Source organism: Calliopsis andreniformis, chromosome 5 (assembly GCF_051401765.1).
Source record: "Calliopsis andreniformis isolate RMS-2024a chromosome 5, iyCalAndr_principal, whole genome shotgun sequence".
Classification (NCBI taxonomy): Eukaryota; Metazoa; Arthropoda; class Insecta; order Hymenoptera; family Andrenidae; genus Calliopsis; species Calliopsis andreniformis.
This window is the reverse complement of record NC_135066.1, coordinates 10,353,089-10,375,605: the sequence shown is the minus strand read 5'-3', so window position 1 is coordinate 10,375,605 and position 22,517 is coordinate 10,353,089. Positions and strand designations below refer to the sequence as shown.

At 36.8% G+C, this 22,517-nt stretch overlaps 1 protein-coding gene across 3 annotated transcripts in view; it reads left to right on the top strand.

Moving 5' to 3' along the window:
- The window catches only part of Nachra7 (nicotinic acetylcholine receptor alpha7 subunit), a 187,470-nt gene extending 166,936 nt beyond the window's left edge, over nucleotides 1-20,534 (top strand). The window contains exons 9-13 of one of the 3 annotated variants that reach the window (XR_013001910.1): nucleotides 779-888; nucleotides 1,741-1,882; nucleotides 2,751-3,151; nucleotides 4,676-20,273; nucleotides 20,417-20,534. Coding sequence is in view for 2 of the 3 variants with exons in the window: in XM_076378314.1 (XP_076234429.1) it covers nucleotides 779-888; nucleotides 1,741-1,882; nucleotides 2,751-3,151; nucleotides 4,676-4,843 (821 nt within the window). In the remaining variant the exon portion in view is untranslated. Of the gene's footprint in view, nucleotides 1-778; nucleotides 889-1,740; nucleotides 1,883-2,750; nucleotides 3,152-4,675 lie in introns of all 3 variants that reach the window. The other 2 variants (XM_076378315.1, XM_076378314.1) reach the window with 2 other exon arrangements.
- The last annotated feature ends 1,983 nt before the right edge of the window (nucleotides 20,535-22,517 follow it).

The window sequence follows — 22,517 nt, the reverse complement described above, 5'->3', positions numbered from 1 at the left end:
TCGTACTGATCGGACATCCACTTCCAAAACAAATATTCAGTGGGTTGTCGTGCATCGAGGAACGACCGAAATGGAATGTTTGGAAATTGTTTAGTCGATAATTCGAGTGGACGTATTTAAAGCACCAATTGGTTCGATGTTCCAAACATTTCCTGGTTATTGAAATATGACTTTTAAGTGCGTTATTAATTCAGTTATCGCGCGTTAATAGCCAACTAGTGCACAGCCTGGCGGAGGCTTGGATCTGTTTTCAACCTAGTTTGATTTTAGTCGTTAAGCAGCTTCGACCTCTTGAGACGGTATTTATTTACGCGGAAGCGGTAGAGTATCGCGAATGAAAGGAAAGCATTTTTCAGCAGCAGTTTGAAGGTTTATGTAGGTACCTATGTATGTCTTGTTAAATATTCAGACACAGAAAGAGATTTATAGGATTTACAAGTGTCTTTTGATTTGAGGAAAATTGATCTCTTGATTTATGAAAAGTTGATGACTATTGAACTAGCTTGTAGAATTTTCTTTTACTATCCTTGGCAAAAAGTCGATCAAGTCCAACGGTATGACATTACTTAAAAATATTGTAATTTGTAAAGTGTAAAATGAAACATATGGGAATATTAGATGAGTTTGGTACAATAGTATTATAAATTTTCGACAATTATGATATTTTTAACTAACTTCGTATTGTTGTATTTGATCGAGCACTTTTTGTCAGAGATAGTAATATACGTATAATACTATATTGATTATACATTTCTTAATCTGTACAACATTTCTATAGGTACGTATTTCAACTGCATCATGTTCATGGTGGCCAGCAGTGTTGTCAGCACCATCCTTATTTTGAATTATCATCATCGATGCGCTGACACTCATGAAATGTCCGAATGGGTAAGTATCCTTTCAATGATATTAACTTGAGATATCAAATATTCTCAAATAAATATATAATTGATGTCAGGAAAAATATGTTTCCTTAAAATTGAATTTTTTATTAATATTATGCTAAACGAAAACCGTGCTTTTCTATATTCTATATTCTATCTATTTTTCATTTTCATTTTTCTTATGCATAGGTACAAGTAACAAAATTATACGACTGTGCACATATTTCTCTGCATCATTTTAATTGAAATCAGGGGGCTTACTTAGTCTCCTCTAACTTCACTCTCTGAAGCTACTACTTGGATGAACTCGTATATGTGGCTTCAATTAGCGTGAGACCATGTGCTTGGAAGTACCCTTCAGGTTTACTTTGGTCGTTAACTCGATTCTCCCTTTCGAGTGACAGTAGGCTATTTCCTTGCACGGATTTTACTATCTACCATATATTTCGAATAACAAGAACCGCATAAACGACGCCAAACATTAACTTTCTTATGCAAATTACATTCAAAATAATTCATTGCTATATAAACCAGTTAGAAGTTTCTTCTATAAAGTCGGAACAAAAATTGCATAATGCAACTTACGATTTCGTAATAAAGTTCATTAATTTTATATACTTTCGAATTTGCAATCATTTCTCTGGTTTTTCGAATGCTTTCTATAAATTCGAAAATAAACGTTATATAATAAAATTCGTATTTTTACAATAGAGTTTGTAAATTTGATCTCTTTTCGATTTTTCTGTGAATCAGTTTCGTATTTTTCAAACGTAGATTTTGTAGGAGAAGGTTCAAGACATTTACTAATATTTTCTTAATATTACAGTTCGAATTACATCGTAACTCTGATTTACAGGTGAAAGTGCTATTCCTTTATTGGCTGCCTTGTGTACTCCGTATGTCACGACCTGGTGATAAGGAAGAAAAGGAGGCGCGAAAGTTTCAAAAACCTTCTCCAGTCACCGGTAATTTAGTGACACGAAAAAGCATCGACACAAGTACAGAAAACAGTTACTACTATCTATATAAATGTTTCACAAGGACACCGATCTCAATTTACACCACAAACGACCTTCACGCGCACAGTACACTTTACAACACTGTACCTGACTTACCTTAAGTCAAGTGCATGCATATCAATCTTTTTAACAAACATAAAAACAGAATAAGATAATTCTCTGAAATTTCAAGTAGCAGAAATCCTTTCAAATTTTTTCCTTTAGTTACCAGTATTATTTGTTTGTATCTTTAAAGTAAGCCTGTTCACCTAATTGCTATATGAATTACAGTACTTTCTGTGACTTTCAAAGCTGAAGTCGAAACTAAGCTCAAAGTTGATATGTAATGTAATAGTCATATAGTGGGTAGCAGTAATATGTATAGAGACTTGAATTTTAGGGCCTTATGGTTTCTACTGTTTTTGATGGCCTCTACAAATAACATCTCTGAGAAATGTGACTTCTATTTCCAAGGCAGTTAGCGCTATAAATTAAAGATATGCTACCCTCTACCTTATAACAGTATTAATCCATCTACTTGGTCCAGGACAAGCAGTGAAGTCCTAAGCACCTCATTTAACCTTTCTTCTAAATGTCTTCAAGAGTCAAAAGTTGAGCAGGCCTGCTGTGAACCTTTAACCTCACTATAATTTAAATTTCCTAGAATTAGTTTCCCTTAAACCAAAGCTAAAAAAGCTCCAAATAGTTTGCAAAACCCTTATACTCAAAATAAAATCCAACAGTTTCCCTTAATAACTCCTTTTTATTTCCTAATCCCCAGATCGAACCTTTGATGTACCTATTTCTCAAACAAACGTACCAAAGACGCAATACATAGTTCTTACCTGCATTTGATGAATGAAAACAGGTACTAGCAAGGCGTACGGCGATTTGGAGCTTCACCAAAGGAGCAGCAAATCCCTCTTAGCGAACGTCCTGGATCTCGAGGATAACGCTCTGGCGACCCACAACAACCCCCTGAATAACGTGTACAATACCCCTGGCCCCCACCATCCCCACACGATGGGCCATGGGCATAGTCATATACACGCGACGCCTCATCATCATCACAGCCACGCTGCGACGCCGCATCATCAACACTCAACGCCAATGGCACACTCCTCTTACCCGGGCGCGCACCAGATCGGTCACACGCCGCACCATCATCAACATCCGCCGGAAACGCCTGGTCCACAAGTCGAAACTATACTTCAGAATGCGTGCTTTTGTGCCCGATACGAGCTCCTCTTGATTCTCAAAGAGATTAAGGTACAGTTTTGTCGTTTCTCCTTTTTTTCGAAAACTCTGTGTAATGATAGGAGAGAGGTAGGATTCAGAGGATAGTTTTTTAATAATAAAAGCAGAAGATCAAATAGTCATTCTATATAATTTGAAGTGGTGACATTAAAAAGGTCGATTATCTGAATGTTTCTGAGAAAGTAGTATTTCTATAGAGTTTAACTACAGAGCAGTTTTATAAAGGAGAAAATCTGTATTTTTTGGATTATTTTTATTGTAGTATGTAAATACATACTACGTGGATTTTTGAATTTTAAATCTGAGGGAAAATATCGCTAGAGAATTAGTCAATACTAATGTTTCTACAAAATGGCAGTAAATGTACACAGTAATTCGTACTGACATGTTTTATAACATTTACACAGGGAGGTCCATTTAAATAAGGCCACCTGCATATGTATTCCAATTGTGATAATATAAAAAATATTTTGAGACCTTCAAAAAAAATATTCCTTGTAGTATATTAGTTCCTTAATATCATTCAAATTGCATATAAGATAGTTTTCGTGTCACCATAATTAGAAAAAGAGATATTTAGATGGCATAACTTAAGTGGACCACCCTGCATGTTCGTAACACAATTTCTAAATGAAATAAATTTAATTTGTCAACACGATTATTTTAGATTAGCCTAGAAACAAACCAAATAACTTTTATTTCTTTATTTTTTATATACGAAATTAAAGTATTATCGCTTTAGGAAATCAGCAAGTATGCATTCATTTTAATTCACTGTCGGACGTCGAAACTTTTGCATAAAGTTACACGTAGATACAACCACAGGGCGCGTATGAGAACAGAGTTTGCTGACTACCGTGAAATCATTCTCTGTTATATGACTGTTTGTGCAGGGTTGTTAAGCCCCGTTCATTTCTCGAGTCGGAACTGATACGGGAAAGTCAAACACTCGAAACGTATCGGTGTTCATGATTATGAACCGAATATTAAACGGAAACTTTGTGTTAGGATGAGGGTAGGGACAATGGCAATCGTTCTAGAGAGATCACTCATTCTAATGTGTATCGAATATTGTAAGTTCTGATTATCATCGCATGACAAGGGCAGTACAAATACCTTCTTAATAACAGTGACATAAAAGGAAGCCTACGTTTTCAATGTTTCAACAAATTTGCAGATGTTTGTAGAAAATTTTTATCGACTTTTGTCTTTCGAAGACAAGACTAATAATAATTGTTGTGGAATTTAGCTACACTGCAGTAAATGCAATTTAATAAGTCTAAGGTTTCTAATAAACTGAATCTAATTTGGATAACTTAGATAATTCACTTATTTAGTACAGTCACTTGGTAAGCAAAAAGTTCGTACTCGCTTGGTAAGTGAAAAGTTGAAAGTTATGAAACTTTTCCGACAATTTCGCCGCTCCGAAACTCGAGCACGGAGCTTAAACTCTAAAAATCGATCGTCATTACTAAAACGATCGACCGCTTTCGAACGTAACGCCGCCCTGAAAGGAAACTCACGTCTCTGTTTCAGATAATAACAGACAAGCTGAAGTCGGAGGAGATAAGCGCGAAGGTGCAGAACGACTGGAAATTCGCGGCGATGGTGATCGACAGAATGTGCCTAATCATTTTTACTCTGTTCACCATCATCGCTACTATCACCGTCCTGATGTCGGCGCCGCACATCATCGTCACGTGATTCAGAAACCACAGGCAGCCGCCGGAAGGTCGGAGGTCGACGAGGATCGTGCAAGGGCGCAGCGTTTCGGTGCGGATGATGACGAACACGAGACAGATCTCGATCATGTCGGACGCGTCGTGCGTTCGTCGATCGTTCACAACGACGTCTCAACGGTTCGATGCACGGGTCGAGGTCACGGTTCACGCCCGTGCGCCGTCTCGTTTCAGGGGATCTGCACCGCGATAGGAAGAGATAACCGATTACGGCGAGGGCTCTAATGGCTCTTCGTTATTTCGCGATATTTAAGAAGTATCTCATCATGTAGTTCATTTCAAGAGGACGCCTTAGCGAGACACGTTGAAAACGCGGCGGCAAAGGCCGCGCGAAAGGGACACTGACACACCTACACGAACGCGCACACCGCATGGCATGCATACGCGATGCCGCGTGCAGACACGCCGAGGTATCTGCATCATCCCCGTTCCGATCGACAAGGAACGCCGAGAATCGGGACTTATCCTGCGGCTCGATCGACTTTAATCGGAGATTCGACGCTGACAGAACGGTTCCTGCGATGGATTTCGCGAGAAGATAGAATTTCTGAGCGGTGGAATTCAAGTAACGTCTTTCTTTTTTTCCATTTATTCTCGTATTTCTCTTGGAGATTGGCTCACTTTCTTATTCTTCTAACCGCGAGTTTAATCGCATCGTTTCAGATTTCCGTTTATTCTGATTATTATGAATTATTTTTAACGTCTAACGTATCCATATATCGACCCTCAGTTCTTCTCTTTTCATTTTGTTCGAATCTTCTCCTACGATGTGCTTATTAGATATAGCACACTCGTAGTGCGGTTGTTTAATTTTATTTTATTATTCTACAGTCCTGGTATTTGAAAAAGGAAACCAGGAGTTTCTATTGTATTCAAAAAAGAAACCGTTAAAGATGCAAATAAATCTGCGTGTGTGCATGCAACGCACATTCACACACGCGCATACACACACGTACACACAGGAAACAAAACACGAGAACACTAAAAGCACCGAGGACCGTTGAAGCGTTCGAATTTGTCAAAGGGCAAATCGAGTTTACGGGTGCGGTTCACGGCCACGGAACGATTTTTCGTTCGGCCCTGCTTTCCGCCCTAACGAGCGAATCCCATAGAGGTAGAGGGAGAGGGAGAGAGAGATACAAACGAAAGAGAGGGAAGCTGAAGAAGGGTACACACTGCTCCTTTTATTGTGCTTAGTAAAAAAAAAAAAAAGAAAAAAAAGAGAAAACGAAACCAGGGAAAAGAAAGAGAGAAGGACGAAACGAAGCGAAGCGATCGAAGGCAAAAAGCGCACACGTTAAAATATTCAGAAAAACCGAGAAAATAACAAAAAAAAAAAAGGGAGACACAAGAGAGAAATAAACGATATATAAGGGGAGATAAGTAAGAAAAAAAAATAAATAAATACCACACGACGAACTGCCAAGATGATTCAAAATAAATGCCAGTGAATTTTATTATCCGTATCACTAGTAAGTAAATCGACGACAACTCGACTAAAAAACGGGGGATTTATACTATGATTATAAGGCGGCGTGCGACAGCGCGGCGTTTAAATAATGTTCTCTGTTAGCTCGTAAGGAAAATATCCGGGCGTAAAGCGAGCGTAAACGAGAGGCGTTGACGCGCGGGGAACATTCGTGGAATAAAACTATCGTGACGGTTGACGATTGACTTAGCGCAGCATCTATCTTCATTTCTACAAGTTTCTTTCCCTTCTATCGGCGGACATCGTTCGTTGTTGTCCCTCTGTATACGCTTGTACAAGCGCACACATTGTACACACTCTCTCTCGAACGTACACGAACACACACGAGAAACGGTAGACGGATACACACGTACCTAACCACACACGCTATTCCACACAGTTGTATCACACACACACAGTTACTCGTACAATTTTTTCGATCTAACGTTTCAAAGAGGCAGGCTTCCACGTTCCCGAAATACCTTCAAGCCGCGAGATCCGAGGAAATAAAACGATTCCTCGTGTTTTCTCTTCTCTTCGCAGGGTGGATCCCAGACTCGCCGCGAGATTCGAAGCAACACGAGCCTGTTAGTGTATATTTACTTTTTTAAGTCGCGTCGCGTTCGAACGATGCGAATCTCGAGGATCCCCGTGGAAGAGGCTTCCTTCCCTCTCGCACGCTGGCAGACCCCGTTCGAGGCTCCAGGCTGGTTTTTAGCCCTTCCTCGAGCGAGCTCCCAATCGGATTCGGTATCTCGCGAAGAAATTTCGAGCGATCGTCGAGGCCTGCCTCTCTCGAGTAATCTCTTGCTCTCCGACTGCATGTCACTCGCTCTAAATAGTCAGAAAACCATTTGCAATCTCTCTGCGAAAGAGCCCTGGTCGGATTATCCGTCAACGGATGTGCACAGCTGATTGATTTCTGCCGTTTCGGCGATGCAAATTGGAATCCCTTTCCCTTGGGATGTGAAGCGTCTGAAACGTGGGTATGCGCTGGTTGATAATTGGGATACTTCAAATTTGGTGGATGGTAATGACGACGAATCGTTTCGAAGAATAGAGGTTAGTCGATTTAGAGGAAAATACGGTGTCGTGTACTAACTAACTATACTTTTATACGATTTAAGAGCAGTAATTGCAGTGCTTTGCTAGCATTGTAGGTTGCTTCATCAGGAATTTCACGATTTTAGGTAGATCTTATATGCTGACAGTAAGTTTAATCTGCGATGTTAAGAAATAGTCTGACAGATTTCTGTATGGTAACCGAAACAGTGAAAATACGAGAGATTTCGTAACAATGAAGAATTGCTCAAAAGTTTGGATACACAAGTCAGAAACAAATTCGCAAATTTTTGTCACCATTTTTATCGGATCTAAGTTTAAACGTATTTCATTATTGTACACTGATATGCTCTTATCAATTATATAACTAATAACTAATAACTGATTTTCTGATAACTTTATACATATATGGTATTCAAAAAGTTCCTCTGTGATACAGTTATCTACCAAAAATCATCGAACGCTTGAAGAACTTTTATCAGTCCTAAACAATGATTTCTTAGTAAATAACTGTACTTCAAAGTGTAGTTTACTATCTTTACCTTTCTTGGGACACATCTAGACTAAATGGAACAAAGGACTAATGGTCAGTCCATGGTGTCTAAAATTCAATGTGACGAGGTGGTGTTAAATGATCAACTTGAATGCTTTAAATTGCACTGACTCATCAAATGAGGAATATACGTGTATCTAAACATCCAATCAGTAGCATACTCGACTTGTATAAATTAGTCTCACCTAATTCTAAAAATTAAGCGATTTTTACGAACCTTTCCTTCTTCAGTTTTGCAATGGTTCTCGATGAAATTACTAATTTCTTCAATCTCATGAAGGTGATACGATGGAAATTGATTTCACCAAATTTGAAGTGCTTCCATAAAGCCAAATAAATGTCAGCGCACTTCTTGGCTTCGAACTACTCTCGGCCACGAGTTTAGAAGCAGGACACACTTTAGTCAATATACGAATGCTCAGTATTTAATATATGATATTCGATTTAATATATTTCGGCTGGTGGCTCGACAGGAAGTCCATTAATGTTGCTAGGGAATGGGATTGCCATTGCCAGCTGAGAAACTATCGAGTTTCTTTCCCTAAAATCAAAGGTGTACTTCGTTAATTCCAATAATCGTTTATTTGATCGGTTAGACCCGAATTCAGATTAAATCTCTGTATCGGAACAACTCTGTGTGAAATGTCAGAACAAATTATAATTAAATTGAACAAACTGCGTGGAGAAAAATGGAAGGAAATTCCGTTTCATTTTTTTCTCTCGTTATAAATGCAACACTTGATATCTGATGCATTTTAAAATTTCAACCGTGCATTCAAGATATAATTGTATCGTCATATATTTTTTCTTGTTCAGTTTCTATAAATTAAATTCTCTGCGAATGTATTCCCCACTTAAAGCGACTACCGTGAATACAAAGTGCAATTTTGTACAAAAATATTAACAATAATAAAAATTCATATTTTTGAAATTGCATACAAATATTTAATCAAACGTTCACTATTATTGAAGCACAATTCACGATATGGAATCAAAAACGTATTAAAAATATTTTTGGTAAAGGTTGTTACTAAAAGTATTTTTAAATAATTAAAAAATAAATTTTCATGCAAATACAGCAGCCATCATTTCTAGCACAGTGTTGTTCCGGTATACATAATTCTCGACACGTAACGCTCAACCAAATCAGTGATTCATTTTTTAATTCTAAGTCATGCATATTAAGTTTCTACAATTTCAAATCCATAATGATTCGAAGCTGAAGTCTACGATTGCTACATCCGTTCAAAAGAAAAAAGTATACACGTTAAAGAATGAAATATCTGATTCGTTAACAAAGAACACAACGGGAACGTAAGTGAAAATAGCAACAGAACAGCAAGGAAGATAAAGAAATAAGGAAACATTGTATCTCGTTAACGGATAGTCTCGCAGGCGGGTTTTGTTGAAGATATACTAAGCAAAAACGTAAAAAAATATAATAATAATACTAATAATTATATAGCACGTTCTGGCCATTGGCATTGACGCGACAACCAATCATGTTATCTTTTAAATACTATTATAATGGTTACGAAATAATAATTAAAGGAAAAAAAACGTTGTTAATGATGTTATAGGAACGATTAAAGACGTAGAGGATACAACATACTATAAACGGTAATCGATAAATGCTCGATCGGTGGCATAACTATTCTCGATCTATAAAAATGATAAATCAGCTATCACTAATTAAATTATTAAATTCAATTAAAGCTCCTAATGGTTCGCGCAGGAAGGTTTCGATAGAATACAGTACTTACGTAGGGAGAAGACAAAAAGAGATTTAAAACAAAAAAAACGTTCAAAAAAAAAAAAAAGAGCACACGGTTATCTTGAAACGAGAGTCATTAGCGAAACAGAGAAAATATAAACAGCAGCCGCGGAAAATGTAAAATAAATGTAAATGACGACTGTTCGATATACGCAATGGTGTCGATCGGATTTAAAAAGAAAAAAAGAAGAAGAAAAATAAGACGAGGAAGAACAAGTTTATGAGTTCAAATGCCATTGTCTCGGTAACTCCGTTTCGCAATAAGGCCAGAGACTTCTTTCAAATCTTGGAAAAATTTCTCCCTCATTCGTGGCTGTTCTTTTATTGCGAAACGAGGGCCGCGGTCATTTCTTCTTTTCTTTTCCGCGACCATGTTTGCTGTAGTTCAAGTTGGTGGAAAGTGTCGCATAGCGACGATTGTATTGTTGAAACGCGGCCGATTCAAATACTTCTGTTGTCAATCTGACTGACGATTATGCAAATATTCAAATTAGAACGAGTAGATAGGACAAAATTTCAATGAATTAAAATTGTTCAAGCAAGACAGTATTTCTACTGTTGAAGCTGTGATATTAGGCAAGTGAAATCAAAATTCAGGAAGCTATAAGAGATGAAGAAATTTATAATGAATTATGCAATTCTTTTGGGATTGAAAATTAAAAACAGTATTTAATACAAAGGACTAAATTCACGAATTTCAGTTCAAAAATTGTTGGTCACGCAATTACGTGAAATTTAATTTTAAATCACACAATTGACACTATTTATTTCAAATTAAAGCAGTAACCTTTTGTTACCCAAAACACTTTGACAACGTCTTAGCCAATCCTCTCAGCAAAATTGTGTAACTATTAAGCGATCATCGTTATATAATTGCATAAGAAATTGATCAGATTGCCTTTCGAAGGTCCCATTTGTTGCAAGCCGCGGTAACTCGACGACGCTTCCATTTTAATCGTATTTGAAACGCGTTGAACGCGTAAACGTTAATTGTTAACAGAGAACTAGCGTCGAGTATGTCGATACTACTTGTTATTAGTTAGTTTTTAACGAGAGCGTGACTAAAAGTGTCGGAAAGATTCGCAAAGCGTGTCAGCGAGACCTTAAATTATCGACGGCGACTAATTGTTGTGAATAAAGGCGAAGGAATAAAAAGGAAAAATTAGGGAAAAGAAATCGTGGAGCCCAAAGTCTGGAGGAAGTTCCGACGGTAATATTAGAAAGACGATAAGCTGTTCAATAATTAATGAACTATTATATACTCGTTCTTAAAGCGAAACGATTACTTGTTGCCACATATCGAAATCACGTTGAAGAATTCGACAAACTCGAGTTGCTCACTAAACGAAGAAACAAAAAATATAAGCCGAAAGAACGAACACAGGAAGAACGTGAAACGAGAACGAACGAAGGATTCGTTGCTCGCGGGTGCTCACTTATTTTTTTTATCGGACAGGAGAGCAACGTTTACCAGCGGCGGTTGTGAACCGTCTGACGCTTAGTAAGAGTAATTAATGTTCTTTCAACTATCACGCTCAACGTGCAAGCTGTTCACGAGATTCAGGGTCTTAGGGATTAATTAGACGAGACAGGTAGACAGAAAAAAAGATTTGTCGAGTCGTTCGTAAAATTAATTGTCGTTGTCGTTACTGAGGACGAGGAATTAGTAAACACCCCGGGAAAAGGGAGTTTTTCATGTTCATTTATCGATGACAGTTCGACACTTTGCTTCTCTGGAGAAGCGATGAGAGGGTGTTGAAACGTAGACGTGAAAAGTGGATTATCGATGATAATAATATTAGTGATAATAATAATCGAACGAATTGAACGACGAGTGGAAGGAAAAAATTTGACGTTTAAATTCAGGGGGAGTGTAACGAACCGTTTTTGATCGCGCCGGTGTTCAGGCTGATTCGCAGGGTGATTAACTGCACTACCGAAATGTTTCCACCTTCTTGAACTCAATGAAGAAACACGGCACGAGGTCGTTTACGAGAGCCTCACGCAGCAAACGTACATATATGAAATATATGACAAATACGCTTGTATGGGCGTGATTGAGCGATGTCGAGTGCCAAAAAGTCGATCGTGTTTACTCGGATGTAAAATTCAAAGGAGACTTTGATAACAAGTCTGGCGTCGTTTGAGGAGCACACAGCAAAAGTTTCTAGAAAGAAATACAAAAATTGAATAGAAGTTGATTTAAAAATTAGAGAGAGAGCAAATTCGAGAGTCTTTAAACTGTGCCTAATTCACTTCTAAATTTCGAACCAAGAATTTCGGTTCAAAGAAGATTAAAACACTTTCTTCAAGTATCTGAAGATTCTCCCATAAAAGAATGAGCAAAACCCAATCATTATTCAAGTACTGGATTAATTTTTACACGTAAAGGTTTCGATCGTTGTAGTTTGACAATATAAGGATTAAAATCTGTGGATCTCTTTAGAAAATTCTTGTCAGAATTTCAGAAGGAATTGTCTGTTTTCCTTGATAAAAAGGGATTACTGAAAAAAACACGATCTTTGTAGCAGCGATGTCCTCGAACGTCTAAAAAACTGGAGCTTTGAAAACCCGATGGGGTTTCTGTTTAAACAAATTGAAATGATGAACGCTGAAGGGACGCAGGGAAGAGAAATGGGAAATAAGAGAAAACAATGGAAACAGAAGAGGGAGACGAAGAGTGGATTAAACACAATTTACGCCTTTAATAGAAACATACATAGATAAATATATATTTAATATACGCATACGTTATAAATATATATTTCATATATGTATGTGTATTAAACTTAGCTTGTCACATGCGGAGTTATCATTGTGAAGCTATTAACCTTACCGATAAATAAAAAAAAAAGTTAAACGATAAACGGTAACAGGAGGAGGTGATGAACGATGATAATATTAACAATAACGTTAGCGCTAATAATATTTAATAATGATAACAATAACGATAATAATTATAATAAACAAAATAATAGTAATGATAACGTATTAATTATTGATTCTCCGCCTGTACGAAACGTTGAACTTTTCTTTCTACGACACGTTAAATGTACGGTTAAGCCATCTTTTACGAAAAACCGTGTTGAACCGAATAACGAATATAAGAATAAAGTGACGAACACGAAGAATATGAATATTACAGATTTATTAAGTGAAAAGAAACATGCATTAAAGGTTGATACGCTAATAGGATCGTAGTAGCGCATATGTACAGGGTGATGCGATTAAAACAAGTGTATCTGGACATCGATTTCACCTTCAATCTTTCGAGTGTCCCGTTTGACCAATCGCGAGCGCTGTTATTCGCGAGAAAACGGAGAAGTAATTGAGGAAATACGCGATTACACTTGGAAAGGGTCTAATCTATCGATGACTCAAACTTTACAGTCTTCTGATGAAGAAGTGATATTAATTATTACGAAAATAGAAAATTAATTAGGAAATAATTATTTTACTTTTTAAGTTTAGATTCACTTAAGTCGATTATTACTAATTTTGCTGTTTAACAGAGGGCAATAGTAGAGTTAAGTTATTAAGTTAATTCCAATAAGTCTGTGTTGTTTCAGGATATTTGCAGTAGGACATTTTCAAGAAAATTTTTGCTTCGGCCAATCCCTTAAGCTTCGGACGAAATTAGTATTTGGTTTATTCAAGCAATAATAATAAAAAGAATTCTGGAACTGAAGAAAATGATCTATGATTCAACTTTTATTTCAAGGTAAATCTAATTTTTGACGCGCTTCCTTACAGATTTTAGTACGCACTACAAATATCGCAAATATTTTCCACTGTACAAAGTTCAATTAAGAAGCAAATGACTCAATATTCCCATTTTCTTGATTTTTCTATCACCGTCCCTCTCAAGACAATTTTCACCCCCAAAGGTTGCACCCCACTTTCTAGCGTCGCTGTTCATACAAAGGAACTACTGAATCCTCGATTTTCTCCTCTGAATCAAAATTTCTTCCTCGAACAATGCTTCGGTTCCCACTGACTCTCCAACCGAGCTGTCGAGCGCAGGATCCTCGACAAGTCAGCCCCTTGGGATGGTCAGCTGAAGAACTCTCGTTGGCTAGGGAAACGAAAGAATCGAGACGAGTTCCGTCGATTCTGCCAGATTCTTGAAACTTTCCCCGCAGACTTTCTAGCCTTTCGCGCGACTCGATCTAATCGAAGCGTTCCAAGGACTTTATTAAGAGTAGAGATAACTAAGATTGCTCATTGAGACACTCCGTCGTCTAGGTGTCGAAGACAATCCCCTCGCAACTTGAAGCGGACGACGAAAATAGGGTAACCTGTGCAATTGTTGAGCCTCACAACGACTCATCTTTGCCTGAAGAAGTAATAAATGTAATGAGTAATATTATATTCACTGCATTTTCACGAGAGGGGGTTATGTGGATTGCATGGGGGTCAACAACTGTGCGCGTTACTCTACGTTGACGTTATTTAAGAACGAACCTTCTTCTCTCGATACGAATATACACGTATGTATGTATTATATACTACCTCTACTGCGCGAGTTATCAATAACAGTTTCTAAGTGAATTTAAAGTCGACCCTTAGAACCGTAAACCGATAACACTTAGTCGGGGTAACGGGATTGTACTCTAGTCAGATGTAACTTAACGTGTAAGGTCTACTATATTTATAGCACGTGTCGAAGTCTTCCGCAGCGTTAGTCTCCAGCGTAGTCACACACTTGGAAAAGTACATATAACGATCCCCCTTCGTTTTCTTCTCGTCTCTTTTCTTTCCACTGTTAACTGCGCAGCCGAATTCTGGATAGAGTCTACGAGCTGGCGATAGAATCTCGGACGAGCTGCGATTCGAGTGCTTCTTATCGATAGACTCTCAACGGATCGGGAGCTGAGAAACGCTTCTCTTCGCGCGAACGATTATGGATTTCGGAATTTTATCGACGACCCGATCGGAATTAATTAGGGAAGCTGTAGTTGCTTCTCGATGGATGCGCAGTATTACGAAAGCTTGCTTTAAACGAGGAATCTTGATAGGGCTATGAAAATCAAAATTATGGTAACGAAAGGTCGGCTGGTTAACGATTAAGAGCGAGTATCGATGAATTAGGCTTGCAGCGGTATTAGAGTGATAAAATATAATTGTGATAAAAATTGAAAATGCGAAACTGGTGTTCAAGAAATTGCTTAGGTATTCGCTCGAAATGTAAAGAAAAGGAAGGGAGTTTTTGTGAAGTGAAATAAGGGGCTAGGAATGTTTTTCCATTTTTAATGGTTTCGCGATAGTGCAAGAATTTGTTGCACGTTGTATGGACACTCGAAAGATCGACGATTCATTGTCCAGTTTTGTTAGACCGCTCTTTATATGCAAAATATGTATACGCAGGGCAGCCGAAATGATATGTGTACGAACATTCTTGATACTCACTGTCGAGAAACGACGATTGTGATAACAGGAAGAAATACAAGAAATAAAATATGTTTCTGTTTACATGTTTAGAAATTATTCACTCACACATTAATGATTTTGTGTGTTCCTTCATGAAGCTATTCATATTTTAATATAATTAACATGGTTTGCGATTAAGAGGAATACTATGCTCTAAAATAAGAAGAAAACTAGACAAATGTGAAATTTAATGAGTTTTCAATTTCTATTAAAACATTTAATGAATGAAAAATTCAATTTTATGTATAGAAAGACGAAACTCCGTCTTCGAATTATAAGAAATTTCATCGTCAAACGTTTCACTTTTATTTTACTAATGCAGACAATATACAGTTTATTTTTTTAACTGTAATAGCAAAAGGAGTTTAATTTGTTTCTAAAAAACTAATTTTGTTACACAGTTAAAGCCATACAAAATGATGAGGCGATACTGCATCACTTTCCTGCGCGTCTGACTTGTCACTTCCTCTTCTACTTACAGTTACTTTCACATCTTTCCTGATACTCAGGATCAGTCAAATCAACACTGACTTAGTAGACGCCCATTTAACATCAAACATAGATAATATCAATATCAAAATATTAAATAATTTATTTCAAATTTATCTCTCGAAAACGAAATAATGTTCAAAAATTGATCTCACAACAAGAAAGCAATAAAACAGACATACAAAATATTCAAATAACGAAATACCTAGAAATAAAATTATCCTTCGCAGATCGAAAGCTGTATTACTAAACTTTCTACCGAACTTTCTCAATTACCCTAATATTAATCAAACAGCATGGGGAAGCTTCTCGACAATATTCCAACCCGACGAAATCGGTCTTTCGAATCGCCATTTCGGCCGCGCTTGGCGTATACGTATAAAATACAAATATACATATATACATACATTGCGCATATACGTACATATATATTATAAGTATGTATAAAAATACGTACACGATTGTAAAAATATCTCGCGAAGATGAAGCGAAGTAAAGAAGATAAGTAGGAAAAGGTTGGACGCGATTAAGCCCTGTCGTTAATATTCAGCGAAACGATAAATCCGTAACTATTATTCGCGGGCATTTTCACGGTCGACGCTGTTCACGAAACGACCTCTGAGGATCGTCGGTCGCTTCTCCCTCTTTCTCTCCGATTTTCATTCTCGCCGAATTCGAACGAGGTCGACACGTCGCTGCCCCCCTGCACGAAAGGGGCCACGACACTTGGAAACGAAAAGTTCGGTTCATGCTTTCGGTACAAGAATCTCGCGCGTGATTTCGCACGGTGCCATTGCTCACCATTGATCGCGCGACCGATCGATTAATTGGCCTGGTAACGGCGCGACAACTGTCGGGGACGCAGAAGGAAAGAAGCTGGATTTCGAGTGGCACTGCCGCGGACTTTCATAGCGACGCGAATTTGTGAATTAGAGGAAACGATTAGCGGACACGGAACGTTTAAGTGCCAAATTTTTAGCTACTTGTAATGTGTAGCTCATCGAGTCTGGGACCGAGATGCTGAATTAGTGTGAGAGGGGAAAGGGGTGATTGACCTTTGACGGCGGAGACTGGGGTTCGTCTTGGTCTACTTCTTTGGTAATTGTGTTGTTACTAATGGGACGTGTGCACTTGGGAGTAAAACTATTGCGAGTTGCTCTCAGGACTGTTCTCAGATAGTGATTCCATCTCGAATAGTAACTATGAGTTACTCTCAACACAGTGTTTGATAGTATATACAGGGTGTTTTCAAAGATGTGGGACAGTTTTGGAAGATAGGTTCTATGTACATAGACAATTTTAGATTTAAATTCTAGTGTATTAGATAACTTAATTAAAAGTAAAAACTATTGTCATAAAATACTGTCCTCAGTTTCTGGATCTTCATAATTAAACTATCAGGGCATACAGGTTTAGGTTATTTACTTACTGGGACATTTGACATCTTGAGCGTTTATGTAATGAGACATTTACCTTATACCCTCCAAAAATGTCTCACATGTTTAGAAACACTTTGCATACTAACTGAGACTACTTTCAACAGTATCTCGCGACAATTTTACTTTTGGTGGACATGTACCCTAAGTCTCCAAGTCAGGCTTGGAGACTTATTCTACTTGTGGCGTGCAGAGCCAGATTAGAAGCAGCGATGTCAGTAAAATAAGTTTTTAAATCAGACACGCATCACGTGTATTTCAAACAACTTTCCAACGATTAATAATGAGTCTCTTAATATAATTTCGTCATTCTTAATTTTAGTCTTATAACAATTCAAACGTAGCAAAATACACTATATCCTTTCCACAAAAAAATTAGGTGCTATTCTTACTACATTTCGTATTTAAATTAAAGACAGAAAGAGACCTCGTGCTCGCCGTTAAGGGTCTAGGAAAATTTGTATATTACAGGAGACTGCAAAGCAATTTGTTGTAATAATTAAGACGTTTGATGGACAAGTTTAGTCGGTTCGAGGCGACTAAGTGTAGAGATAATTATCATTTTTGTACACAAGTGTGTAGGTTTGAAAAGGTGATACGAAGAGTTTTCGAATGATTTCGGATAAAACGTGTTCCGTATATTCTGGTATCCTTTTAGAGAAGAAGAAACATGGACGCTAGCCTGTTACTTCAATTTGTTCAAGTTCGTTTTTTAAATACTACTCCTTTGTAGCGTAAAATAAGAGCGAAGGACACCTCTTGCGAGGGAAAAGTTTCGATAGCGACTCGAGAAGCTTAAAACGTCGTGTAATTTGTATAGTTTCCGAGCACAGACACGTTGTTCGAATTTATTTGAGAATTATAGCCGAATAATTTTCTTCTTCGCTAACGGATAAAGGCGAATCAAATGATCGTTTTTAAGGGAAAGTCAGACAAGTTTTGACAAGTCATCCTATTAAAACTTTTAGTAATATACCACGAGGACATGGCAGAATAAACACCACGCATATTTACGAAGGACGTTTATTGCACTACTTTGAGATCTGCAGTGTTTCTACTTCAAACGTAGGATATTTTTATCGTAACTCTTTTCGAGCTCGCAAGGGATAAATGAAGTCACACGATATTAACAGGAGGTGGATCCTTTAGACAAATGTATTAGATATTTGCAATTGATAGGAAAATGTTTGGAAATCGTGTATTGAATTGTATCGGATAAAGGAGATCTATGTTTAAATAGATTAAGGTACGAATTGAAGGAAACCTTATACGGAACGAGTTATATATTGCTCGAGTCTTTACTTACCTTAGCCTGACTTTGTACATTTTACATACTCGTTTTACTATTGCGTGTGGTAGTGGAACTTCAATTAGAATTTACTACTTCTGTACCATCCTTCGTTCCCAACGTTTCTATTCATGAACTCCAAACGTTACGCGTACACTTTTATTAAGTATTCGTGCTTCGAGGAACTAGACTGTAATTAAGAACTTATTTTCTCGTGAAAGGTGTTAGACTCAATGAACGTCTACGATGAAGCTTTGAACATAAGAAGAAAAAGGATTAATACAGGCTAAATAAGAAGCAAACGCGTCACAGCCAACTGAATTTAAAATGAATTTTTACAAAGAGAATCGTTTATAATATGGTAAAAGAAACGATGAGAGAAAAGAGTATCCTCTTTTCATTTTCAGTCACTTCCGACAGGCAACTCTCGTTCCCTTCGTTTCGAAACTAAAACAGATTAGGCACGAAAATAATCCCGCGCTGTATAAAAATATCACACTTCGGTTCGATTCATCGAAGAAAAAAAAAAGACCTCCTTTGTTCTCCTGCGCTAAAAGGCGAATCTTCTGTAGACGATGAGTAGAAGCCGAGAGAAACGAAAGAGAAGAAAAAGTGAGGTGCAAGCAGCCACGCTTGACTATAAATAATAATAATACTAATAACGCTAATAATAACCCTAACGAGAGACGTGGAATAAGATCTAAATTCAAACGAAAAGGAAAAAAAATGGGAGGAAGAAAATCCAAAAAAACGAACTATTAAACGTGTACCACGCTAAACATAATCTACGCATATTTAAAACTATTTGAATGTTAAAGTCATGTTCGTAATACACACCGAGAGGGAATAAAGGTAAACTAAACTAACCCTAAATGAAATCAATAATCGATTAACTGAATATTAAAGCTAGCCTGTAATCGAATAGCGACGTAGTTGTAACTTCGAGCAGTAATTCATAGGGGTGATTCAGAGGTAGTCTATTAGAAGTTAGGGTCGAAACTTTATCGAGACGTATTTTCTCTCTGTAAACTAAAGGAAGCGAAGATAAGAGGAAGAAGGAGAAAAATTAATTGTCTAATTATCGCTGAATAAATTATTGAACTTAACGACGATGCCAAAGGCGAACGAAAAGGATGGCATGTGGATGGGGAAAGATGAGGGAAAGTCGAAAGAGGAGTAAAAGAATGTGTACAGGAGGGTTGTAAACGAGAGAAAGAGGAAGGGGGAGAGAGAGTGAGAGTGTGTTTGAGAGAGAGAGAGAGAGAGAGAGAGAGAGAGAGAGAGAGAGAGAGAGAGAGAGAGAGAGAGATGAAGAAATGACGACAAGTAGACCGACGAGATATCTCAAACAACACGATCTATTTCTTCTCTACTTATACCCCTTTTCTTCCCCTAATATATTTTAACGAAGGACCGTCTCTTTTATTGTCCACCGTTACACCAGTCGTCGAAGTCGTTACGAAGCTAATAATATTCCGTGCGAGCCTATGTAACGAAGGGTAAACGGACATATTAACGAGCGAGATTACGAGAGTTAGCGCGAACGAACGAGGACTGAGAGCGAGAGAGCGTGAGAGGGTAGAAAGAAAGCGACAGAGAATGAGCGAGCTGGAGAGAGAGAGAGAGAGAGAGAGAGAGAGAGAGGGGAGAGAGAGAGAGAAAGAGAGGAATGATAAATACAATATATATTTGCGTCACTTTGCAAATTATAGATACAGGATGATAAAAAGAGAAGAAACAAAATAAAATATTGAAAAGATACTCCCTTTTCCGTAGACTCTGGTGGGACGATGCAATTGAACTGACTCACCCTCGATCTCACTTGACTTTTAATTATGCCTCGACAACAGCCTGGCCTGATAATAGTAAATTCATATTGAAGAACGTTATATAAGGTAATAATAACACTAATACTAATACTAAATAATAATAATAATAATAATAATAATAATAATAATAATAATGAATATATTAATAATAAGAGTAAGAATAATAATAAATTTGTTATATTTCTACGCTGGGCTCTTTTTCGAGGCAGAAACGTTGATCGATATGAAAATCCCTGTTAACTGGTGAGCACATAATCGCCGCATTGTAATATTATTAACATTATTACGTTATTATGAAATTGTTGAAATAAATGAAATGAAAATAAACGTCTTCCATTTCCTTCTTCTACGCTTTCATTGCCGACCTTGCTCGTTAAGCTACGCGCCATTACCCGTGATTAGGTATTGCTTGAATCGTATTTTATGAAAGGTGTGACTCTTCACTGAATGTTGGTATGAAATCTAATGTCGATGAAGGTTTTGTAGGTGAGAATTATGGATACGTAAAAGTGAGAGTTTAATAAAATGTTTGAAGCGTAAGGGGAAAGGTGTGGAATTCTTCGCTTGATAAGTAAGTATATTTGGATTATAATATTAAAACTGTTTTGTAATATTCCTCTTTTTTTATTAGTGCTTTTCATTCATGCTTCGACTGAAGTTACTTAACCCTAGAATGACCCCCTGGGGTCACCAGCATCCCCACATAATTTTAAACTTGAAGATTTATGTAGCATGCGATTCAAAGTAACTTAAAACTTTTTTTCTGTGGAGAAGAATCTTTTCTTAAGATGCCCAAAGAAGAATAGAAAAAGAACTGTTCGAAAACAGTAAATATTGTTTTCAATATTAAGATTTTAGGGAGCAGGGGGATTGTCCAACCCTACAATGTTACTTATGCTGAATAATGAAGGATGTCATTCTAGGGTTAATAGTACAGCACTCAATAATAGTATAAAATTATTTATTAAAAGGAAAGATCGTTACGGGATAGATATACAGAAATTCTAGTTCCATTTAATAATCTTTATTCTCTTGTAAAAAGGCCTATCTATTAATCTATCTTAAAAGTACGTCTAATAATGAGAAATTAATTTGTTAGACGATAACATACGTGCGGCGTTCTTCGTGCATAACAAAGTATAAATTTTCAACTCAATAATGCTTCTTTCCCATATTCTTCGCGAATACAGTCTAAAAATCAGCTAATGTACATTCGCTGACGCGATCATCCTTTTCTCTAGTAGACAAGAGATTAGCTAAACAGCGACACGTCTATTTGCGTGATGGATTTTGAGAGGATAGTCGTTTCTCCTCTTTAGCAATTCTGACATGCATTTGGAAAGATTTGGGCAGATATAGAGAACGTTAACTAACCTTCTCTAGGAAGCACTTTAATCTAAACTAAAATTAATACTACTTTCAATAATAATCGATAGATAACGTTACGAACTGTTGTAATTTTTACATATGCACATTACATAATTGTGACTTTTCCCGAAGGTTCACAATTCAACGTCAAACATTGGGAAAATATTTAATATTCTCAAATGTCTAATTTTTGGAGAATAAGCAGACACAGTTACTTTGCTTTTTAGTTTGGAATACATAACAAACCGATGAGGATATTTCTAATAATAGTAATACAATTTTTGAGCCAACTGTATGATTTGGCATAGTTTATTGCCGACATGAAAACAAGACATTTGAATGTTCTTTAAATTGATTATGAGATCTTTCAATAGGAAACAGCACTTTATATAAGCTTTTGCTTTTATTTTCAACATTATTTGTCATAGATATTCAAGTATGACAGAAAGAGTCAACTTAAACATTCAAATTTATAATTCAATGACATTAAATTCACTATAAACACTCCTCTGAACGCCAATTTTACATAATTACAGCTGAAAGGGATAAATTTTTGGTTACTATGCCTGAGAATCAATTAGAAAACTTTTTAACAGTGATCCTTCCGATGATATACGTTTTTAAACAAATTCTTCGTTTTGCTTCATTTAGATTCATTGAAGGAAAATTTCTTTAGATGAATGAAAAAGGAAATCTCATGCATTTTATTTGTCATAATTCATTCAAATAGAAAATTACCCCAGAATTCTAATGCTTTTTATGGTCGTATTTATTATTATTATTTATAATAATTATAAGTATATGTATCCATAATAGTTATTACATTTTTAACTTTAAATAATTATTGCCGATTTCAACATCGTAATCTACAGAAAAAGTGTAAGAAACATAAAAATTACATACATTAGTATTCTAGGGTTAATTGAAGATGTCAGTTGCAAA